Source organism: Panicum hallii, chromosome 1 (assembly GCF_002211085.1).
Source record: "Panicum hallii strain FIL2 chromosome 1, PHallii_v3.1, whole genome shotgun sequence".
NCBI classification, from domain to species: Eukaryota; Viridiplantae; Streptophyta; class Magnoliopsida; order Poales; family Poaceae; genus Panicum; species Panicum hallii.
In genome coordinates this window covers 11,059,552-11,082,448 of record NC_038042.1, presented here as the reverse complement: position 1 = coordinate 11,082,448, position 22,897 = coordinate 11,059,552, and the positions used below count along the sequence as shown (strand labels likewise).

General features: G+C 44.1%; 1 protein-coding gene and 1 long non-coding RNA gene across 2 annotated transcripts; one reads left to right on the top strand and one right to left on the bottom strand.

Annotated features, from left to right (window-relative positions):
* Positions 1-2,569: 2,569 nt before the first annotated feature.
* Positions 2,570-6,700, bottom strand: LOC112879105 (GDSL esterase/lipase At4g10955-like). The gene is made up of 3 exons (XM_025943469.1): positions 6,397-6,700; positions 5,750-5,870; positions 2,570-3,742 (listed from the first exon to the last, which is right to left on the bottom strand). Exons 2-3 carry the CDS (start codon positions 5,809-5,811, stop codon positions 2,767-2,769), a joined length of 1,038 nt encoding a protein of 345 aa, XP_025799254.1. The 5' UTR covers positions 5,812-5,870; positions 6,397-6,700; the 3' UTR covers positions 2,570-2,766.
* A 780-nt stretch (positions 6,701-7,480) lies between these two features.
* Positions 7,481-11,250, top strand: LOC112903012. Its single transcript, XR_003230702.1, has 4 exons — positions 7,481-7,839; positions 9,883-10,005; positions 10,100-10,403; positions 10,489-11,250. It is a non-coding gene; the product is annotated as an uncharacterized LOC112903012 (long non-coding RNA).
* Positions 11,251-22,897: the final 11,647 nt, after the last annotated feature.

The window sequence follows — 22,897 nt, the reverse complement described above, 5'->3', positions numbered from 1 at the left end:
TGGTTTCAACAAATATCAATTAAATTTCTAAAATACAGATACAACAGATCGTTGTATTACAGGACAAGCTTATCAGAGCAGTCTGCTTTGAGTAGTAAGCAAGCTTTTCATCAAGCTAAGGGATCATGCATTAGTAAATTTCATAAGATAGTTTTGGTTCAGTCAATTACTCGGTGAGTCGGTGTGGTAAACCTAGAGCACCAGGAAAACTTAACAGAGCACAATGAACTGTTCCAGTGTTTTTTTAGAAGGTACATAGGCACGCGTGTCCATACACACGCTAGAGAAGAGATTGGAAGTCCATACACACGCTAGAGAAGAGATTGGAAAGACTACTCCCGTGCAGTACCACTGAACATGTGTGCAACCATAGCAACCCGGGAATAAATTCTGCAACCTCTTGGGCCGGGGTGCTACTGAGGTCCCGCTGACCAACCCGGTCACAGGCCCGTTCGCTGAACTGTTCCAGTGTTGACTGAAAGAACCTCTAGCTCCTGTATTGAGCAAAGCCCAGGCACAGATTAAATATAACATGTTCAAACAGGAGCTGCATGATAACTACAGTTCATCTGCATATAACCTTTCCAAAGCACTCAACAGAGGTATATCAACAGCTGGACTGGAAACCTTGCAACATCATATAACCTGGAATTGGTAACCAGGGCCTATACATTAAAACAGAGGTATATGAATATCAACACACTAGCTGGACTGTAAACACTAAAAGCATAAACCAACAATCGCATTCTTCCTTTTTGAAGGGCAAACTGTGGGGGGAGTTCCCCACAACACTTCGATTTCTATAAAAAAGAGGAAAAGGATATTTACAGGAGATACAAAGCAGGAGGGGGGGGGGGCACTTATATTACAACGTTGTCTCTATCCATTGTTTGATTAAGGTTCTACTTTCCTCTCTAAATCGCCAGGACTGGAGGACGAGCTGGTCTTTAAAATGTCTGATCCAAAGCTGAAGAGAAGCAGATTCTCTGTCACAAAAATGACGGCATTTCACAATTTCCAAAGTTCCTAGAAAGCAATCAGACAGACTTCCACAAAAAGTGGTAAGTTTGAGTTTTGCCGAGCCAAAGAAATCCTCCCATGAATGTCCAACATCTCATCCCAAGTGATATTGATTAGTGCCCAGCAGCAGCAGGACTTTGCAAAGGGGCAGCCAAAAAACAGATGATCTCTTGTTTCTCTTGCAGCAGTACTGCAGAGTACACATGCTACTCCAGTCTGCACATTGTAGTTCAACAAGTGCATTCTGAGAAGGGAATGCCCAATTCATTGCTAAATCTGAAAGCCCCAGAAGTCCTGCAAATGCTTCAGTATACGAATGGCATATATTCTACCGTGTGGCAATAAGATCCTAACAAATTAAAATTATATATATGCTTAGTGAGTTAGTGTAAGGGTGAGAACGAGCTAGACAACAGACTTCTTCCTAGTGGTAAAGACTAAATAATGGCATAGCAAGCATGGCAGAGTGTGACAAACAAAGCGAAGTGTATCTTCTTGACTATTTGTGTTTCGTCATAGATTGACAGTCGTTTGTCAGCTCTAAATTTGCTAGATAAGTATTACCTCTACTACATTGTCATATTGCAGCATTTTCAGAATTTAAAATGTGATCCTTGTGAGTATGCTGCTTTAACGATATTTTTTGTTCTCTCTTGGTATTTTTTTTAAATAAATTAGGCAGGAGAGCTACCGATTATATTAAAAAAAATAAAAGTTTAAATTGAACAATACAAAATAGAGAAAAGACAACAATCCCGCATCAAGCAACCCGACAACCGCGTGACGCATCACTCAAAACACCACGCCACTACTCCAACATTCAGCTACCTCAAACTCCACGACTCAAACATCACCGTCTGTCCCCCTTGACTGTTACATCAACGGTATGGGTAGCACAGGCCTCAAACAGCTTCATGTATCACCGCCTCTGACCTCTCCTCTTCTTTATTTGAAATCATTCACCTGCACTGGTTTAGATGGAAAAACTCGTGGTCCGTTGCTAACCACAGAACTACTGGGAGAAGGAATTTTACTATTTCACTATGATGAGGTCAGCATGTTCCAAGCGCTGACCTCACAGTGACGTCTTTTCTGTAGCCATAACTGTATTATGGGTGGAAGTGCTACACTGCTAATGTCCGATGATTTGCATTCAGGCTCGAATCTGACTATGTACGTATTTTACTGTGATTTCCTGATTAGTCAACTTTTTTATGGAAATAGAGACTGAAATACACTCAAGAGTCAAGATATAATCCAAGCCATAATACTATATATAACCCAAAGGATGCATGGTCCTAATAGAACCTTCCAATCCATAGTTCCAGAAGCACAAGCACAAGCTCTTCACATCAGCTGATACACCTCGATATGACTTCTCATGAGCAAGAAATTTTAAACAACATTCAAAATGGTGTTCACGTTTATTCTAGTGCACCTCAACTTACTACATTATCCTCAAATCAAGCTCACGTGCTCTAGATAAAACATGAATAAGAAAGCACATCTATCATAATGTACTTTGTACAGCAGAAATAGGAAACGCCAATAAGCACATCAGAGTACAGAAATGCAGTTAATCTGATTACTGTACATAATCAATAGATTTCGCAGGGTCAAGGTTGCAGTCTTGTGTCTGAAATAATGTATCATATAAATGGAATGGACCACATGAATAAACTGAAAGAATAGAAGACCACAGCTAAGTTTCTAAGAACATCTTCCTTTTCCAGCAGTGTATAGCTATTAGTACCGATATTTACTGCACTGCAAGTTCAGCTCGGGCTGCCACCATTGGCTGATGCCATGAGCATATTTGAAATCAGGTGAAGGGCTCACGTTGACGATCAAGTCAGCAGATGGGAGAAGGTGCAGTGGTTCTGATTCCCACCCTAATGCCTTGAAGAACAGATCTCCAATGGAATTCTGGGTTGCAAGCTTCTCAATAAAACCAGCACCAAGATCCTCCATGTTCTTCCGGTGTTGGAAGTACCCGATGTACTCTGAACAGATATGGTCTCCTGGGTTAATGTATAGATACGGCGTCCATGATGACAGAATGCTGAAAGATTCTTCAGCAACAGATCTCTGACTGTTCCCCTCGGTTTTACCTTTCATTGCAATAGTTAATCCAGCAGTAATTACACTTCTAGCAATGCGGAAACCATGCTTAACCCTTTCATCTCTGATCCTTTCAATTGGAGCAGCGACAAAGGGTGGATTGAAGAGAAAGCTTTCCAAAAGCACACCCTTCTTAACCATGTTTCTTCCAGTAAGGATAGCCATACCTGCACCCAATGAGTGCCCTGCTAGCCAAATTGTGGATCTGGGAAAAACTGAGGCAACGTTTTGAACAGCTTGCATTGCAATGGTAAATCTTGAGGTCCTATGGAGACCATTTTGTACAAGGTGGAGGTCAAGGGAAAGATCCCTAGAGATGGTATCCCTTTCTGTTATGGTGCCTCTGAAAGCAACGACAAATCTTGGAGCATTCACAGCAGAAACTTCTTCACTTGAAGGAGGATTGAATTCAAATATTGCACCAAATATGGACATATCGGCATCATCAATAAGCTTGCGAATCAGCTCAAAATGGAAGAATTCCCACCAAGGAGGAGCCAGGGCTTCAACAGATTGGCGATTTAGTTGTCGGTCTCTCTCCAATACATATACAGCCTGAACTAAGCTTGCAGCCACAGATCTCCGATTATGCTCGCAGTTCCTTTGGACAATTGATAATGAAAAAAAGTCAATTCCCCATGTCAATAAATTGTGAAAACTGTACTAGCAAAAGAATCACATGACACACTTATACGAATGATCAAATCAATCAAACTTCTGATAATTAAGGATTTAGCCTATGGTGATAAGAGTTCAAACTGAGGATGCAGAAATATAGCCGAGCACGGTCCATGACACAGACTAGAATCTTAGCGCTTTGCAGACATAACCCTTAAGGTCATCCAAATAAATTGGTTCCTAGTATATTTCAATTGATGTGCTGTGCCTTCCTGAAAATGTGAACAAGATGGAAACTTCTGAATGCCATCTAAGCTAGCAATGATTTTTTAACAATGTTGATAATACGACAAATGAGCTACGTTGCTGAGGAATTTAGAAGTATTTCTATTCACTGTTTAGCACTACATAGTACAAATGCAATACATAGTTACATACTGATGCATTCAGATCACTTCTTTTCTCTCTAGCTAAATCATTTCTGTTATACACAAACTTCTAATACTACTTCCTTATTTACAAAAAATTTTTCTCAAATACACAGCAGTATATGCAAATGATGTTACTTGGAATCGTACGAAATTAAAAAAAAAATAGCTCCAGAGGGAAGTCTGCATTGCAGATGATAATGGCTTATTGTTAAGGCATAAACATTCAAAGAGATACAACTCGACTCGTAGCGGGTCACACTATGAATAGTAGCTAGAGGATTGTGTGGTTAACCAGGCACATAGATTGAGCAAAAGGTATGCTCTATAGTCCATCAGTTTTGCAGTTTAAGTTGCAATAAGTATTACTTTCCTGTATTGAGATAACCAGAAGAACCTAATTTTGGATGCTGCTAAAGCATGAACCATGTAATTTCCTTCATATGGGGCTGTTTTTGCCTTTTCATACTACTACAAAATTAGTTCCCACTAAGAACATCAATGAGGATCAGGACTAAACTTGGATGGAGAGGACAATCCAAAGGTAATACGTACTATTGACCAGTCAGTAATTGCCAATCATGATTCTTTTTTCAACCATGGGAACTCCCCTGTGCCACCATTTTATTTAAGGATCCACAAACAGTTTTGAGGTCCGAAACATTACAAGTTCATTCTGGGCTTCTGGCAATTGCAAGTAGCAATGCACAAGTCCAAATGTAGTACCTGAGACACATATGGACAAAAATAAACATGGCAATGCAGCTTGCAGGGTTGCAGAATCAAAAAGGAAAGTGATGTGAAAACCAAATAAAGACAAACAGTTTGAGCTCCCTTAAAACTGAAACTCAGCTAGATAACTGACACACAAGAATCAAGCACTAAGATCATCTCACATATCATTGTTGCCAGTGTTTCTAGTAAAGATTAAAAAACAAGTAATTTCATTAGACAGATATAACCTCAGTAGACAATGAGAGGTTCAGTATGCCTTAAACCAATTACAGTTAGACAATAATGCTCATAATGGGAGTGAGGTGGAGTAGGTGGGAATGGTTAGCAAGAGTTAAGGGTCATAATTATTTTCCAAGTCCGACATGACAGTGGCCAATAAGGGCAGACAGTGGATCTAGCAGCTACATGACAGTGATGCCATGCCATGAACTATGGTGACTTAGTGTTAAAAGCATACCACAACCCCATGTTGCAAGAATGCAGAAGATTTATGCCTGCTATACAAAATTAACGAGACACCTATTTCTTTTAGTGCTTCTCTTTCTTCATCAATCATGCCTATACATATACGTGGTTCATTAGAATGACTTATCTCTCTAATTCCCAGAAGGACTGAAATGAAACTAAAATCAACAGAAGAGAACTATAGTAAAGAATACTTGGATGCTTAGTGCGATATGATTCATTGCCGGAGAACATGAGAACACTTTTTATTTAAACGTAACATTTCCTGCAAATCTAACCCTTTGATGACCCACAAATTTCTGCGAAATGTCATGTAAAATCGATGAAGATGAAAGGAGGAGGAGAAGCTATTAACTACGTACCAATCAACAGATTTCAGATATGTCGGCCCTGAGATGCCAAACACATCTCTTTCCACAGCCATTGCACTACAAAAATCTGCTCTTCAGTTGAACAGTTGTGCCACTGGAGAAAGACATAACACTGGAACAAGTAGTGGGGAATCAGCATATAAAATATAATACTCGTGGCAGTAATAGATAGGAGCAGGACTGGAAAAATAAAGAAAAGTCAAACAAGTCCCTATCTAGCATTCGATAAGCTAAATGTCAATGACAAACGAAAGCAATGGTATGCTTAATTGCTGTCCCAGCGTTTCAGTGCCAACCAATCGGGTAAGAGGACCATAAAAGAGAGGGAAAAAGAAAAGGCATTTATCTTTTTTTGAAACAAAAGAAAAGGCATTTATCTGAAGTGAAAGACGGTTCATAAGCAGGAGCGGAGGAGGGTTCAAATTTGGGGGAAATAAACCGCTGCAATTAGTCAACTAGCAGTTACCATCCCCACCACGCATGCAGCGAGTAAATCCGTGACAAGCTAAACGTACAGGAGCAATCCCCACTTGAAAAAGAATGATTTTGATTCGACGGCTCAAGGGGGAGACGCAACCAACGACGCGACCCTGCGGCGAAATGAACAGCCCGTGCAAGAAAAGCCAGGGCAGCCTTACCGGAAGACGAAGAAACCGCCTCCACGCCAACCCCGCTCGGGGGAAGACGAAGCCCGCCCGCCCTCCCGCTCGCCGACGCGGGAAGGAATGGAGAGAGGTGCGGCTGCAGCGGGAGCAGGCGAGGATGGCTGGATCTGGAGTTCTGGACGGATGCGCGTGCTCGGCGCGGAGGCGGCGGAGCGGCGCACAGGTTGGGGGGAAATGGAGCGACGGCGAGCGGCCTTTGGATCCCACTATACGAGTCGGTGGTGGTTGCCTTGTTGCCAACTTCTGTGGGACCCACCGACCGCACGGACCTGCTAATCGCCATCGCCATCGCCAACGGTTAAACTCGGGCACATCACAGCTTTCTAATTTTTTTCTTTTTCTATAAATTTTACTCCTGGGATTTTTCTAGAAACTTTTCTTTTAAAACCATCCATATAAATTTATCTCAAGCCTTCCATGCAAAATTTCTGAAAAATCTTCTCATACACCTTTGGGAAATCCTTTCTCATTTGCTTAGCTTTTTTGTGTTAAATTAGTATTCGGACCAGATGTCTAATCCCGATAGGTAAAATATAAGACCGCTGAAGTTTAAGTGAATTTTCCATATAATTGATACTTAAGTTTAAGAGAAATAGGAATCACAATACTTAGCAAAACTATGTTACCTATATAGGTACTAAAATCAATATATGATCGATACTAATAGACATTCAGATATCGGTGGGGAGGTTGAGCATGCATGTTCTCAACATGGTGGAAGGAACACTCCTAGTGCGAGTATTCGACTAACCACTACTCGTCTTTTCTTTTCTTTTCTTTTCCAAATAGTGACATCTTTCTCTCATGTTTCAGTATTTTTTGGGCCTGATACTTTTTGACTTCTTAGGTGCTTTACTGCAGTTAAAATTTCCATACACACATTGTCATAATTTGTTCAGTTAGACCCTGTTTGGTTGGGCGTCGGCAGCAAGCATTCGCGTTTCGAACGCGCCAGCTGAACTAAAAGGCGGACGTTCCCGACGAGATTGTCCCACCGCAGCCGCGTTTGTGTGTTGTATTTTCGCAACAGCCACGAGCAGCTTCTCTGCGTTGGACTCTCCGACCGACGCTCCAACCCCCACATTTTCCCCTTCCCTCCGCTTCGATCTGCCCACCGCCTCCTCCCCGGTCAAGATCTCCCCTCTTGCGGCCGGCCGAGCACCGCTCCTCCTCGCCGGCGGCCACCCAGGCGGCGCTCCTCCCTACCCGCCGCGGTGAAGGAGGCACTCCCGGCTGTCCCTCCCCACCCGCGGCGAAGGAGGCGCGGGCGGTCACTCCTTCCCGCCGCTGGCGAACGGCCAGGCAGGCACTCACAGCCATCCCCTCGAGCGACCACAAGAGGGTCTGTCCCCGCCCAAGCGCCGCTCTCTACGCCCGTCCTTGCCGAGGCGCCCATCCCTGCCCATCCACGGCCAGGTGCGGCCCGTCCCTATTCAGGGGAGCACTTGATTCTAGAAAACACTACTGTATTTCCTTTTGAAAGATGAAGTTTCCTTGGCCATCTCCCCATGGCCCTGTCCATAACCACCTCCATGCATCCAACAACACTCCATACTTCCATAGCACCGAAGTGCTTTGTTTCAGTTCAAAGCACTGTTAGTATCCTCGATGCTGGCTTTTTGTTTAGGAAACAAATGACACATGCTGTACAATTCTTTTTATGCTTTTTCTTTCATTTATACTATAAGATGTGTGTTTTCATTTACAACATATTCACACGGTTTTTCTTGTTTAAAGGTGTTTTAGTTTTTTCCTAAGTCAAACTTTGAATTAGTTTGTAGAAAATTACACCAACATCTGTAACATCAAATTAGTTTCGTTAAACCCACGCTGAAATATTTGATAGTGCATTTTATTTGGTATTGCAGATGGTACTCCCTCTGTTCACAAATATAGGGACTTCTAACATTTGAAATTTGTTCTAGCATTTGAAATTTGTCCAAAATATTTGTACATAAATGTAAGGACTTCTGAGTATCCATCAGGCCTGAACCCCAGGCATTTTATTAATTTTTTTGTATTTACACGACTAAACACAGAATGTGGGGCTTGAAATGGTGTCGGAAGAGTGTAGAGCATGATGGGCAAAAGGGGACATGGTAGAAAAGTGGCCAGTATTTTCAGAATACATATCTGTTTCCATCTGGTCTGTGCTTTACTCTAGAACAGGAGATTGGGAAGTAGTATAGATAGAAAGATTCCAAGGGTTTCAAACATAGAAGTACTTTGTGTATTTCTGGTGGACTATCTAGTGGAAATGATTTCTCTATCTGGTGGACTAGGTACTTTGTAAACCTGGGAGACTAGGAATGTGACCTGCCGAAGCGTAACTAGATCCTTTGGCCAGCTGGCCCTCATGCCTTAGGGGCTCAGCATTGCTTTTGTGATTGTGAAATGATGGGTGAAGCCTTTTAGCCTTGTGACCTCTTCACCTAGTGATTCATAAGGCTGTTCCCAGCAGAGTGCGGCAGCGGATACCCATTGAAGGACCGCTCCAGCGTGGACCCCGCATGGATAGGAAAGATGCTCTCCAGCAGTTTCTCGTATAACGTTGCGGAAATGAGTGGTCTGTGGTCCCCACGTCAAACTCTTCACTGCTGCTCACCCCTCTCCCTAGTCCCTCCACCACGTGTCGCTGCAAGAGGCCCTCCCCACCGATCCGATACAGGAGAGAGGCAGCGCCAGTTTGGGGTGCGTCGGAGGCTGTCCGGATTTTCGGAAGCTGGATCGGTTGTCTGCTGGGTGCATGAACAGTGGCTTTCAGCACCCTTTTACCGCATCGGATGCCGGATAGGTTCCCTGCTGGGAACAGCCTAAATTGAAGCTCTGTGTTGCTTTAGAAGACTACCTTCCTGATGAATATGGCCTTGAATTGATGTCCATATCCATCTCATCTCCTTTGTCTTTGTCTATTTGTTTTCTCTATTTTGGATTGCAGCATAGCAATTGCAAGCTGGCCCATAAGGCTATTCAAAATTGTTTCTAAAACCACCAAATGTTGATAATTTTTTCAGCATATGCTTCGATTTGATCTGACTATTAACTTTGCATTTGTATTTTTGCAGCTTCCTTACTTGATTGGAACTTGATTTCTCTAAAGTTTCTTTCTCATTAACTTCAGGGGTCATGGATTTCTCAGTCTTTAGGAGTTATTTATCCAACTTTGTGTTGCTGGACTATCAGTGTCAGCTTTCTATGGGTGGTTGACAACTGAAGCTAGGGGCATAAAGCCGATGCAGATTTTGCTATAGCATGAACCCATAATCTTTACCATTTTATTCACTGTCTCTCAGATAATATAGATACTACTACCTTGACCCCTTCCTCTTTGTTTTTTGCTAGAACATTAATTTCCTACCTACACAACTTAGACTTCATACAATGTTTTTTTTCCATTCAAGATTTCAAATTTAGTTTCACTGCCTTCAATGTTCAATACCAATACTTTGGCATCTGCAGAGCTTTGACAAGAGCAGGAAGGGGATGGTTCATTTATTTTGACAAGAGCTTTGACATGACCCTGCATCATCACGGCGGCCCTCCCCAAGCAGAAGCTCCTTCTATTCGATCTCCTCTAAGCAGGTATTCAATCCTCACAATTTTATTTTGATTTGAGATATGCTGCATACATCGATTGCTTGTGGATAAAAAACAGTAGTTGTGTTCCTCAAATTAGTGATGGGTGAAAAGGCGGTGTGGGATAATGCCACTTTGAAGCATTTCATTGACATTTGCAAGGAGGAGCTTAGTCTTGGGAATAGACCAAATGACTGTTTTACTAGAACTGATTGGAAGAACCTTGAGGATAAGCTTTTTGCAAGAACCGGGTTGAAACAGTCACAATTGAAGAATAAATTAGACAACCTAAAAAAAGATTACACCGTGTTCATGGAACTGAAAATGCTGCCACTGGGCTTGGATGGGATGATGCGAATCAAACTGTTGATTATTCTAACACGTGGTGGAATGAACATCTTGCGGTGAGTTAAGTTTTATTTTTTTTCAAGGGAATTCTATTTGTCTTTGTTATATTTTGTTCCTAACCTTGCTAAATTTATTTTACAGTGATGCAACAACCCAGAGAGAGGTATCAAGTGCATCCATGTCAAGTTTCGAAAGCGGGGGCCGAAGTACCTTGATGATTTACATCTGTTGTTTGAAAAGGTGCATGTCACCGGTGCTTCCGCATCATGTCCGGGAGATATTTCCTCAAGTGACTCGAGTGACGAGGACACAATGGAGATTACTCGCAATGAGAAACCAAAACCAGCAGGAAAGAAGCGCAAACAATTGTCTAGTCCGACTCAAGAGAAGGAGGAGAAGACTCCATTTTTTTGGATGTACAAGAACACATGCACGAGGATTGAAAGTGCAGCTAATAAAATTGGGTCGAGTCTTGAAGCATCATCAGCTCCTCCACAATCCAATCCTGTTCCAACTATTGCACAAGCCATGAGAATGGTGAAGGATTGTGGGATTCAAGAAAAAACTGCTTTGATGCACATAGCTACCTTATTAATCATGAAGCCTGAGTTTAGAGAGATACTTAGTGCGCTTGAAACAAATGAAGGAAAGTTTGATTTGATTGAGAGGGAGCACAAGATGAAGAAGGCCACATAGATCAAATTCTCTTGTGTTTCAACCATTTATTTGCTTACGTTCTTGTATGTTGGAATAATTATCGTGTATGTTGGAACCAGTTTTGTTTTGTACGTTGGAACCAGTTTTATCTTGTATGGTGGAACTATTTTTCCCGTGTATGTTTGAATAATTTTTCCTTATATGTTGGAACCAATTAGCTTGTATGTTCAAAGCGTTATTTCTGCATTTGTTGAACAATTTACTTTGTTTATGTAGACGGATGCGAATATGGAAGAGCTGGCTAGAAAAGGGCAGCAGTCTCTTCTTTCACTAAATGAGTTATCTCAACATGTTGCTCTTCTTGGAAATCTGGGTGCTCTTCACAATGAGCGATATGCTAACAAAGCTGAATATAGAGCAAAAGAAGATCCAGAATCTGGTTATGATTGGGTCATGGAGTGCTTCAAGCGTCCAAGACAGTTTTACAAGATGTTACCATCCTCTAGAAATGTTACATCAATAGAATTATTGGCAATATTCTTATGGATTGTTGGAGGGCCTAGGTCATTTTCTCAAGCTGAAAACCGTTTTGTCCGGTCAACATGGACAGTTCATATGAAATTCAAGGAGGTATTGAAGTGTTTACTTAAATTAGCAAAACATAACATCAAACCGAAGAATCGAACATTTAGCAATGAACATGAGAAGTTGAAAGAAGATCGTTCTGGCCTCATTTTAAGGGTGCTATTGGTCCAATAGATGGATCACATGTTCCGGTTGTTGTTCCGGCTGATGAGGTGATTAACTACACTTGTCATCATGGATATATATCACAAAATGTACTTGCCATATGTGACTTTGATATGAGGTTCACATTTGTGGTTGCTGGATGGGCGGGTTCTGCACATGATACATGGATCCTTAACCATGCATTGGCAAACTTTCCTTCATTTCATGTACCTCCTAAAGGTAAATAGTACCTTATACACTTTGATCATCTTTTTTTACAATGCTAACTTATTTTTCTTTTTCAGATAAATACTACCTTGTTGACTCCAGTTATTCAAACGAACTAGATACCTTGCACCTTTTAAGGGGACTACGTACCATATACCAGAATTTCGTCATCATCGTGGACGTCCACCGCAAGGGAAGCATGAGTTATTCAACTTTTTGCACTCCTCTCTCCGCAATATCATTGAGCGAGCATTTGGAGTTCTCAAGCAAAAATAATGCATATTAGAAGCTATGCCGAGTTTCTCAGCTGAACAACAAAAAGAGATCATTATAGCTTGTTTTGCACTGCACAATTTCATTCGTGATAGTCAGTTATGTGATAAGGAGTTTGAGAGGTGTGATGTAGATGAGGAGTATATGCCAAGAGAATCAAATGTTGAAGAGCAAACTCAAGATGATGGTCATGAGATAGAGGGAGAGAATGAAGTTACAATGAACACAATTCGTGATAGGATAGCTACTTCGATAGCTAATGCAAGGGGAACGTGAGATTGTTACGTAGCTGACAATTTTTTTGAAATGAACAATGCACTTATTTATATATGTAATATTTAATTTCATAACAAATATGATAATTTAATGCAAAAATCACATCATTATGTTTATTTTACGTACAAACAACATTTCAGGGTCTCAGGGGCATTACAGATATTTTATATCAAATCTACAGTTTCACATCAGGTTGAACCAAACAGCTTTCAGCTTTTTCATAGCTGTCAGTTCACAGCAGCTTTTTCACAGCTAACAGATCACAACAGATTTTTCACGGCTCACAGCTTAACCAAACGCACCCTTAGTGGCTCGGTAACTTTTGAAACTACTAAATTTGACATGGCCTATCTATATATTGAGCCAAACATTGTACTCACACTCATGTGTAGTGTGTACATGTTCCATTTCTGCTGCATGTTACCCAAGTCACTACCAAACTGATTTTCCGAACAGTGCAGAAATGTACATATAAGAAACGTGTAATATCATCTGATTGAAGCTTATATAGGTTGATTCTTTAGAGGGGGCTGAAACATGGACCGAGTTTATTATTAGCTAGGCGAGATTAGGAAAAGATGGTTTAAATTTAGTTGTTAGGGTCAGTTACCTTAAGGCCTGCCGATGACCCCTTAAGATTAAGCAAGGAATAATCAAGGATTAATCTCATGTAACCTGCATGGCTCGTCCCTCTGTCTGCCTGGTGTCTGTCTCTTCTCACTGGAAGTCTTCCTCCCTCAAGCCATCGTGCCATTATCCCTATAGACTTGTAGTCATCGCGCTCCCCACTCTTGGCTGCTAATTTACCCAACTCTAAGCCAGTTTTAAATTTATCCCAGCATCTAACTTGGATAAATTTATCTAGGTTGAATTTAAAGATGGAAGCACTACTACTCCCAAGTTCTTGCGCACTTCTTAATGCACAAGAAATAGGTCTGCTGCTGTTTTTACAACCTGGACAGGACGGTTACAAAGGTCAAATTGTTGGTGACTAATATTTGCAAGAAAAAGGCTACTTTGTTCCAACAAGGAAACTACATGCAGAACATCATTTATACTCAACACTCAGCAATTTGATGATTTTCATTTCTCATTGCTACCAGACCTACAAACTTTTGTCTTATAGTGTGAGTAATCACTTCAGACAAAACTTCTGAATTTAGCTGCTGTAACATAAATGATAAAATTTTGGAACAAGAAAGATTAGAGATCTTTGTACTTACGTTACAGGCTTAGGTTGTTCTTCCTGAGACGTAGCAAGTGCTGAATTGCGCAATATGCACATGGGAATGCTTTTATCACTACAACAATGTTCATATTTATCGTCTCTAACCTTTTGATCAACCTGTGCTGAATTCTGTTTCTTTCCTATTTTGCAGTTGTTCTTGACGAACCTTTAAGCTACAGTTTGGTTGACTGAATATAGTTTATCCAAGAAGACAATGCAAGCTAGTCGAGGGTACTCCTACAAGAATGCACATGTGCAAGAACCCAAAAGTTCCAAAGAGAAAAACTAAAGGTTATCACATTGATTCATTCTCAAGGTATCAGTTTCTCATGTAGGAGCTGCCCTTTTTCATTACCAGGGCTGATCTGACACCTACATGGCGTCCCACAAGTCAGTAACAGGGTTATTTTTTGTGGTCTGCAGAGTAAAGGTTGCAAGATTGAGATGTGTGTTATATGCAACTTGGTGTTGATTAAATCACCAGATTACACACAATATGTTTATTGTAATAAGCTCCAACAGCAGGAATACTTGCAAACTGGAAATTCCAGCATAAGAGAATTGAACATTTAGATAGGTTCAATTCATAGATAGGGCTACAAAATGAGTGCTACTCTACATCAGTGGATTACAGTTACTGCAGAAAAAAAAAACATGTGGAACAAGCAGCCCAAGTTGCTGCAGACTGCTATAGCTGCTGAGTGCTGACATCCCAAGAAACCAACTCCTAGCTGCAAAAATCGGTACTGCCGGTTCCAGGTACAGCTGCTCCATCCTTGTGCTGCAGAAATCTCCGAACATCTGCCAGTTCATGAGCAGAAACTACCCTCCTAGCAAGTGATGCAGTAGCCTCCCCAGGGATCGCCGCCGAACGCTCCGGCGGCCATGTCTGGCACCGTGCAGTTGCTCTGGACATCAGCCGTAAACGAACCCCAGAAGTCCTGCTGGTCTTGCTGGTCTCCTGCCATGTCGCCGATGCCTGGGACCACGCTGTTGCTGTCGACACCGTTCGAGCTCCAGAACTCCTGCTCAGCACAGTTACTGCTTTGAACATCGACCCCTATCGAGCTCCAGAACTCCAGTTCTCCTGCAGAAAGCTGCTCCGCCATGCCAGATTGTTGGACCATCAGCTGTGGCATCATGACCTGCTCCTCCTCCTCTGTACTCGGCACCTGCTGCTCCAACTCTTGGTACTGCTCTGCATTGGTTGATGCTGCTGATGGGATGCCCAGGAAATCGCTGCTGCCAAGGAGAGGACTCTGAGGGAAGATGTCGTCGTCGGTCAGGACAAGCTGAGAGCGTTCTTCATCTGCAGAAGCGTGCACCACCGCGCCGGAGTCAGGATCGAGCATCTCCCCCGAAGAACACCCACCGGCCGCCGCGGCGTCGACGCGCGCGCGCCGGGACGTGTGTTCACCCAGGCAGTCTTCTTGGCCATCCGGCACGCGCTTCCGCTTCCTGCCGTGGCCGGTGAAGGCGATATGGCAGATCTTGACGGGCGACGGGCATGGCGGCGCGGCGACGGTGTACTCGTGCATCACCCACCCCACGCTGCCGCCGCTCTTGCCTTTGCCCATGTGCAGGCTGAGGTTGCTCCTGCGGCAGAGGATCCTCTCGCCGCCGACGCGCAGGCCCTTGTCGACGCTGCTCTGCATCTTCCACGCCCCGACGCCGCCGTCGCAGCCGCGGTCCTGGCGGGCGCCGGGCTTCCAGGCCTCGCCGGCGCGCGCGAGGAAGTAGGCCTCGTCCTCGCTCCCCAGGCCGTGGCGCTCGAAGAGGTCCCAGGGCAGCGAGCTCCCCGCCGCGTCGTCCTCGATGATGACACCGGGGAATGGATCCTGGCCGCGGGCGCGCGGGAGGAGGTAGAACTCGACGAGCTCACGCTGCGTTGGCCGGAACCTGAAGGTGGGCGGGACCCGATCCGGGATCTCGGCCGCCGCCGCCATCGGTGAAGAAGGGGACGGGGAGGAGAGCGCGTCCGAGAGAGAGGTGGGGTGGGGGTATTTATCGGGACGGAAGGGCGCGAGCGGAGCGGACCGCGAGGGAGCTGACAGCTTTCCGACCATCGGGTTCGGTCGGATTCGCTCCATTCAATTCTCGGGCAGTCGGATTGATGAGTGCGATTTTTTGGAGAAATTTTAATATTTGATCCTAAATTGATACATCTCACATCTTTTAACACTTAGTTCGCAAACTTTTTCAAATATAACCCTTCGTATATGGTATTTCTTCTTCTTTTTTATTTCTCTCTTTTTCTTTTTTATTTTGTATGCAATCTTGGTATTAGGAAAACAGCCTACCAGTTTCACAAACTTTAGAATATCAAGAGGGCCATGTCTTCTTTAGGAATTAATTCTTGGAGGAACTTTTAACTCTACATGTAACTCTTTGCCATTTGTTGTTCAGTGCAGCCTCAAGATGAGCATAAGAAGTCAATAAACTCTTGTGGTCTAAGGAGCATAATTTCTGTGAAGTAAATAAAGAGCCAAAAATCTTTTCATACCCTTGGTATTGTTCGAAATAGCCTAACCCCTCTGATTGTGATGACGTGGTCATTATCAGTAACAAATTGACAATAGAAAGTGCTAAATATTTGGATCAAGAATCATTGTCGTTTACCGATAGCAGATCATGGAGCTACTAGCATGCGTACTTACCAAGTACCTTCACAGGCGTCCGGCATCCTTGGCTCCCTGCAATATTGCGGCGGCGGCGGCCGGCGGCACCTTGGCGAGTCGGTGTCCTGCGTTCGTGCTCTGTTGCAGTGTAAGGTCGAGTCTCGACAAATCAGCTACCAGGTGTCCGTCGGTCGAGGGAAAAACAATTGAGAAACCAAGTCGAGATGTGCCTTGGGCTAATATGTGATGAGTGATTGACTAGATGATTTGGAGCTTTATCGGTTGAGTCGATACTTCATATATGCTTGATTATGCTAATGGATACCCGGAAGTATTGTATCGTGTGCGTTGAGTTGTGGTGTGTGTGCAAAATATGTAATGGTATCTCTTGGCCTGTGATGTGCAGGTGTAGGATGTGATGTGATGATCAATGGCATGTGGTGAAGATCAGGCGAAAGATTCATGCCGATGGACAAGAGTGGTAAGGCAAGTAGGCTTGGACCGAGGGACCTGAAGAGTCCAGACGGAGTCATGGGTGGTCCACGTGGTGCATGCAAGAGCAAGAGTATATGGCAGGATGGAGACGGCGTCGACCAAGTCAGGGAGAAAGGTGATGGCAAGTTTAAGTAGGCTGCCTGTGCCGTGGGAGCGAAAGATCTTGATGGTGTCGTGGCACTTGGCAGGAGGTCGGACACGTGTCGACATCGAGGATTTAACCGGTTTGGCCTCAAAACCGGGGGTGAGTCATGCCTTGCGGGGCGTGCAAGAGGGGTTGACCGGTTTAGCCTCAAAATCGGGCGCGTCTGGTGCGGCCAGATGGCGGAGATGGAGGGCATATGGCGCCATCATGGAGCTTGCGTTGAGGCGAAGCAGAGTCGTGAAGGTGGCGTGTCCGTCCATTTTCCCCTATAAAATGTTGGATGATTTTATGCCTAAGAGGTGTTTAGGTTATGTGCTTCGTATAAGGGCTAAGGGCGTTTTGATCTTTTGACATGCGTCCATAAAAAACTATCTATTTGGGAGGTCCTCTCATTTTTGTTTGTGACAGTGATTTGTTAGGGTTTGAGAGAAGGAGAGAGAAGTGGCTCTTTGTTTGAGCTTTTTGCCATCCATTACTTTGATTAGGTTAGGAGTGGCTTGTAATCGGATCCTGTGAAGTAATCTAAAGATCAATTTCGTATCCCATTTGTGCATCCTGTGCGTTTTTCCTTTTATGCATTTTCGGATGATTTTTCGGTGATTTTTGGTTCATCGCATTTGGCTGAGATTTGGTTTGGTTTTTTGAGGGGATTCAGTGCTATGGACATGTGTGAGCAAGTCTAGGTGATGCCCTATCAAATCCCTCACCGAGCACCTTGAATTTCTTGTTTCCCCTAAATTTCCTCTTATTCTAGGGTTCTCGGGATTTTGGTGAAATTGGAGTTAAAGGCTTGATCTTTTTAGGTGCTCTCGGTTGGATCTATTTACTGATGATGAGATGAGGCCGTGATTCAAATTTTATTAGAATCCGTTGTGATCTGAGGAAGTAATTTGGAATTGAAGTTTGGAGGTTTTTCTTGTGCTCTTGTTTGTTCTTCTGTGTGCAGGAGGATTTGACTGAACCCTCGCAACGTGAGGATGCACGGGGATATTATTTATAGCACGTGCGACTAGCCGCCGTATCATCGCATATGTCCACTGGAGATGATAATATCTCAGGATAAAATAAAATATTCTATAACACCCCCAGCATGCGCGGCTGGCCAGGCGAGCAGGGCAGCGACCCACGCGCGGCGCTCGCGTGGTGAGCAGGCGGCCGGCGGCGCGCGGGCGCACGCACGCGGCACGGCCAGCGGCAGCGGCCCGAGCGCGACCAGCGTGTGCGGGAGGCGCACGCACGCTGCACGCGCGGGGGCGCAACTCCTGGGCCTCGTGGGGCGCTGACGGACCATCCCGGCGAGCCCAGCAGCACAGCTCTCGCGGCCCAGGCGAGTCTGGTGAGTCTGCACACCAGGCAGCAGCCCAACAGAAGCGAGCGGGCCAGCTCTAGCTCCACACCCACGGCAGCGTCAAGAGGCCGGCAGGCCGATAGCAGCAGGCAGCTAGCAGGCCGACCGCAGCAGGTGGCACATTTCTTCTCGGTTTCAAGACACCAGCTCATCACTTGTTTATTTACATGGACAGTGGTCATTTGTTGCATGCCGGCTAGCTTGTGTTCATTGTTTAATCACTAGCTGTTTAGGCTAGCAAGTTTGTTTGCTTCTGATTGCTGCTTGTGCTGGCTGATAGCAAGTTAATTGCTTCCCATTTATCTTGGTTAACTGTTTGCTGTGGATTTTCTTTTTACTCTAGAAATTGCATGCTTCAGCCTTTGTAACTCAGATGCTTTATCTCTTGATGTATTAGTGTGTTGGTTAGTACTTTCTATATCAAGCTACTTTTGTTCACGGCTGTTCTGCATTTTTCAATTGTTTATCTGGATGAACAGTGAGCTGAACTTTATTTGTGAATTTGCTTGCATGACAGAAACTCTTAAATCTTAGTTAATCGGCTTGTCTTGTTTGGTTCAGTAGCATCTTGTTTTTGCAGGGTTTGGGTTGACTAAATGACTAGAGATCAGAGCTTGTAGTGTTTAGTTCGAGTCTTTCTGGAAAAGCTTTTTCGGTGCTTTGGTAAATCATCGCTTCCGCTTTGCTTCGAGCTTCTCCGAACCGTTTCTACGGTGAGCTTGTCATTAGTTGACTTGTGTTATCCTGACGGTGTGGTGTTAGGGTGGAAATCAGGACATAGACCTTGTTCTCAGATCAGAGAATTTTTTTTAAAGGTTCCTATTCACTCCCCCCTCTCTGATCGCCTGTTTGGGTCCTTCGATAATTGCATAGCCAGCCGGACGGGAAATCAACATGCAGTTCCTATCGGTCGGTATTGGGCTATTGGCCATTTGGACGAATACTGGATCAAATATTTGGGGGCCCTAAAAATTTAGAGGCCTGGTGCAGTCGGCCTAGTTGCACTGCGTGAAATACGAGCCTGTTGGCTGCGGTGGCGGCCGCTGCTCCACCACCAGAGCTGCCATTGCGCACTCTACTCCTCGCCATCCATGCACAATGCTGCCAGATTGGGAGTAGCTCGACACCCAGCCCCTTCTTGTGCGCTTTCCTCTTCCCGGGAGGTGAGTCGCTCTAGTCCGCAACCACCTGCACCTCATTAAAGGAAAGGCAGAGCACGTCGGGAGAGCGAAGGTGGAGCAATCGAGAAGGAGCAGGGGATCGACAGGAGCGGAGAGGGCAGCAGAGGCCGTGGGAACAGATGCTGACGAGGGACGGCGGAGGTCAGTACAGGAGGGATAGAGGAGAGATGAGCGAGAGAGCTGAGGCAGCAGGATGGTGTTCGATCGATTGGATCCGATCGGTGCGACAGAGAGAAGGTCAAGGGTAAATTGTTCCATTTACTTGGTCAGTAAAATGAAAACGAAAAGGAAAAAAAGAGAAATAGAGAAAAGGAGTAGAAATTTCCTGGATCAAAAGAATTCACACGCGGAAGGTTATATTTCAAAAGGCTTGTGAATTGAGAGTCAAAAGATGTTAGGCATGCATATTCGATGTCAAATATCAAAATTTCTCGATCTTTTTAAGGGCTCGTTCGGTTCGGCTGGTCTGGAATGCAGTCCGTTCCATCCAGATCGGCCTGGCCGGTTTGAAAATAGGTCCAATGTAGAGCAGCTGTTCGTTTATATTTGGACCGGAATAGAAACTGGCCCAACCGGACCTTTTCTCTACCTCCTCGGCCCAAAACAGAACCCTAGCTCGTTAGGTCCGGAACAAATCCTCAGTGGCGTCTCGAGGGGAGGCGACAACGCAGCATGAGGAGGCGGCCTAGTGACGCGAGTCCGGCGGAGGTGGAGGCAGCCTGGCGGATTCGGCTCCTTGGCGTCGGCTGTCCACTCTGGTAGCTACCTTCTCACCGGTAAGTTTCCAGTCGCTCCTCTCCTTTCTCTCATATCCTAGGGTTCTTGGCTCATAGCCTATGATTCTTGATTTGGCAGAGTCTGATTCATGATCCGTATGCTAGGGTTCATGGATCTGTTTTTCTTTGGGTCACCTGCGGTAGCCGACCTCTAGGGCGTGGACCCGGTTTTTCTTTGGATCATCTATTGGGGATGTCTTGTACTCTTGTACCGAGCGAGATTAAATGCCCATGTCGCATGCATCAGCAGAGCTGGGGATCTTGTTTACTACTCCCTCCGTCCCAAAATATTTGTCGCTCTTGATTTTTTCTTACAACTTTGATCATTCGTCTTATTCAAAAAATTATATAAATACCATCTACTTTGTTTGTGATATGCTTTACTATTATAAGTATTTTAAGCATAACTTAACTTTTTGTATGTTTGCAATAAATTTTTGAATAAGACGAATGGTCAAAGTTGTAAGAAAAAATCAACGGCGACAAATATTTTGGGACGGAGGGAGTAATTGCGAATACCAAATGAGTTATTGGCCTGGCTGCTATGGTTGGAGCATGCGAGTACTATCATTTTGAAAATCTGGTCTGAGCATTGTTGTCTCGTAGCTACCGATTGTTGAGTCGTCACACACCCAAACAAAGCAAGCCCGTTGCTGTTCAATCTGAAGTTGGCTGGGTATTTGAAAGGATCTTGATGATGCCTAGCCCCGGGCGGGGGAGGGGATGAACAGGTGTAACAGTAAAATCTGAAAAATTCTTCGCAGCAATTACATTTGTCGGAACTTCCAACACCGTGTAGAAAGTTCCGATGGGTTGGAACTTCCAACACTGGACTGGAACTTTCGATAAAAGAAAACTTCTTATACGAAATTAAAAATTAAACTTGAAACTGCAGAACCTGGCTAAATTAAAAGTTGTGCAATGATACTAGGAGACTTCTACAGGTGATCTTTGCAAGCAGCCCTGCCTCGAGTACATAGATCAGCACAAAATAAACTAGGGTCAACAAGAGATTTGTTCCCGAAGTTCACTCACTAAGTAAGCTACGTCTCTGTTGACGAGCTCACAAAGAGCCGGATCTTCCACTAACCCTTTACTTCACTTAATCAACCACAAAGGAGGATTGAGTCACTTACTATCAAATCCACAAAGGATAGGGTAATACAAACTTTCCGGAGCGCACACACATGAGAGGACGCTCCACGGGCGACACCAAACCGTCTAGAAGTAAGCTTCAAGAGTAACAAACGCGAATTGAAGGATAAAGATGCTTCAAGTGTTCTTGAGATAAACTTGGCTACCCTCTCATTTAAATGGTTGAGTCTCACACCTCAATCTTGCTCTCTGAAAGGACCTCAAGATACCTAGAGGGGGTGAATAGGCTAATCTGAACATTAAAACACTCTGAATACTGTTAGTAACACAGATGTCCGGACTATCCGGGTATGAAACAATGTACAAAAAAGAAGATACTGATGTTATAATTTAGATCGAGTAAATTTAGAAGAGCCAGTGGTACCTTTGGAATATTTCTTACCAGTTATCTTGCTCTAGAGACTTGTATAATAGTAGATCGACCTCAAACCCTAGAAAGTTAGTCTCACAAGCAAATGACCAATAAAACAAGTAAGGAGCACAAGAGAGAGATAAAATTTATTTCCCGAAGTTCACTCCCAAAGGAGCTACATCTCCGTTGAGAAAGGACTCAAGAGACGGTGCTCAAGAACCCCTATACTTCTCTCCCAAGGGTGAGACCAACGCTCAAACCCAAGATCACTTACTATGAGTTCCTCCGAGAGGAATGACGATTACAAACTTTCCGTGATGCTCACAACTTGCTTGAGCACACACGAGCGACGCCTAGCCGTCTAGGAGCTTGAAGCTCCAAGAGTAACAAACTTGAATCTACCGGCTAGACAAGGATGATGTGCTTAAGAGATGGAATGGAAGCTCACTAGCATAAATCTTTGCTCTTGCAACAATCTCACTTGAATCCCCAAAGATAATCATTCAAGAATGAAGAAAGGGGGAGTGAGAGAGTTCTTCTTTAGCTTGTGGGCGTTTCTGGTCGAAATGAGCAAGAGAGAGGTCTGAGTAAGAGGGTATGAGGGTATTTATACTCCCTTTCATAGAAAACTAGCTTTTGGCGAAAAGGTACCCCGATACTCCGGGTATTTGTCCGGATACACTGGACACTGGGGGCCGGAGACTCCGGACTTAGAGCAATTTACGGACGGAGAACAGTTATCCGGAGACTCCGGGTATATGTTCGGATACTTCGGATTTCTCTATCCGGACATTCCGGACCAGGACCCGGACACTCCAGACCAGGACTCTGACACTCCGGGTTTAGCAGGAAATTTCACAAGAAGGTTGTTTATAGTGGTAGGCTTGATTCTCAAGGTTTTTGTAGGTTCTCTTGAGCACAACTACCACGTCAACACCTGTAGATCAAAATCCCTCTTGATAGTATGACGTTCCTATACTCAATTTCAAAATAAAATCTACTCTTCAAGTAAATTTGAAACACCATTTTTTATTTTCCCTTTTGAGGGGTCATGCTTCATAATACACTTTGCTTAATCACTCTTAGCAC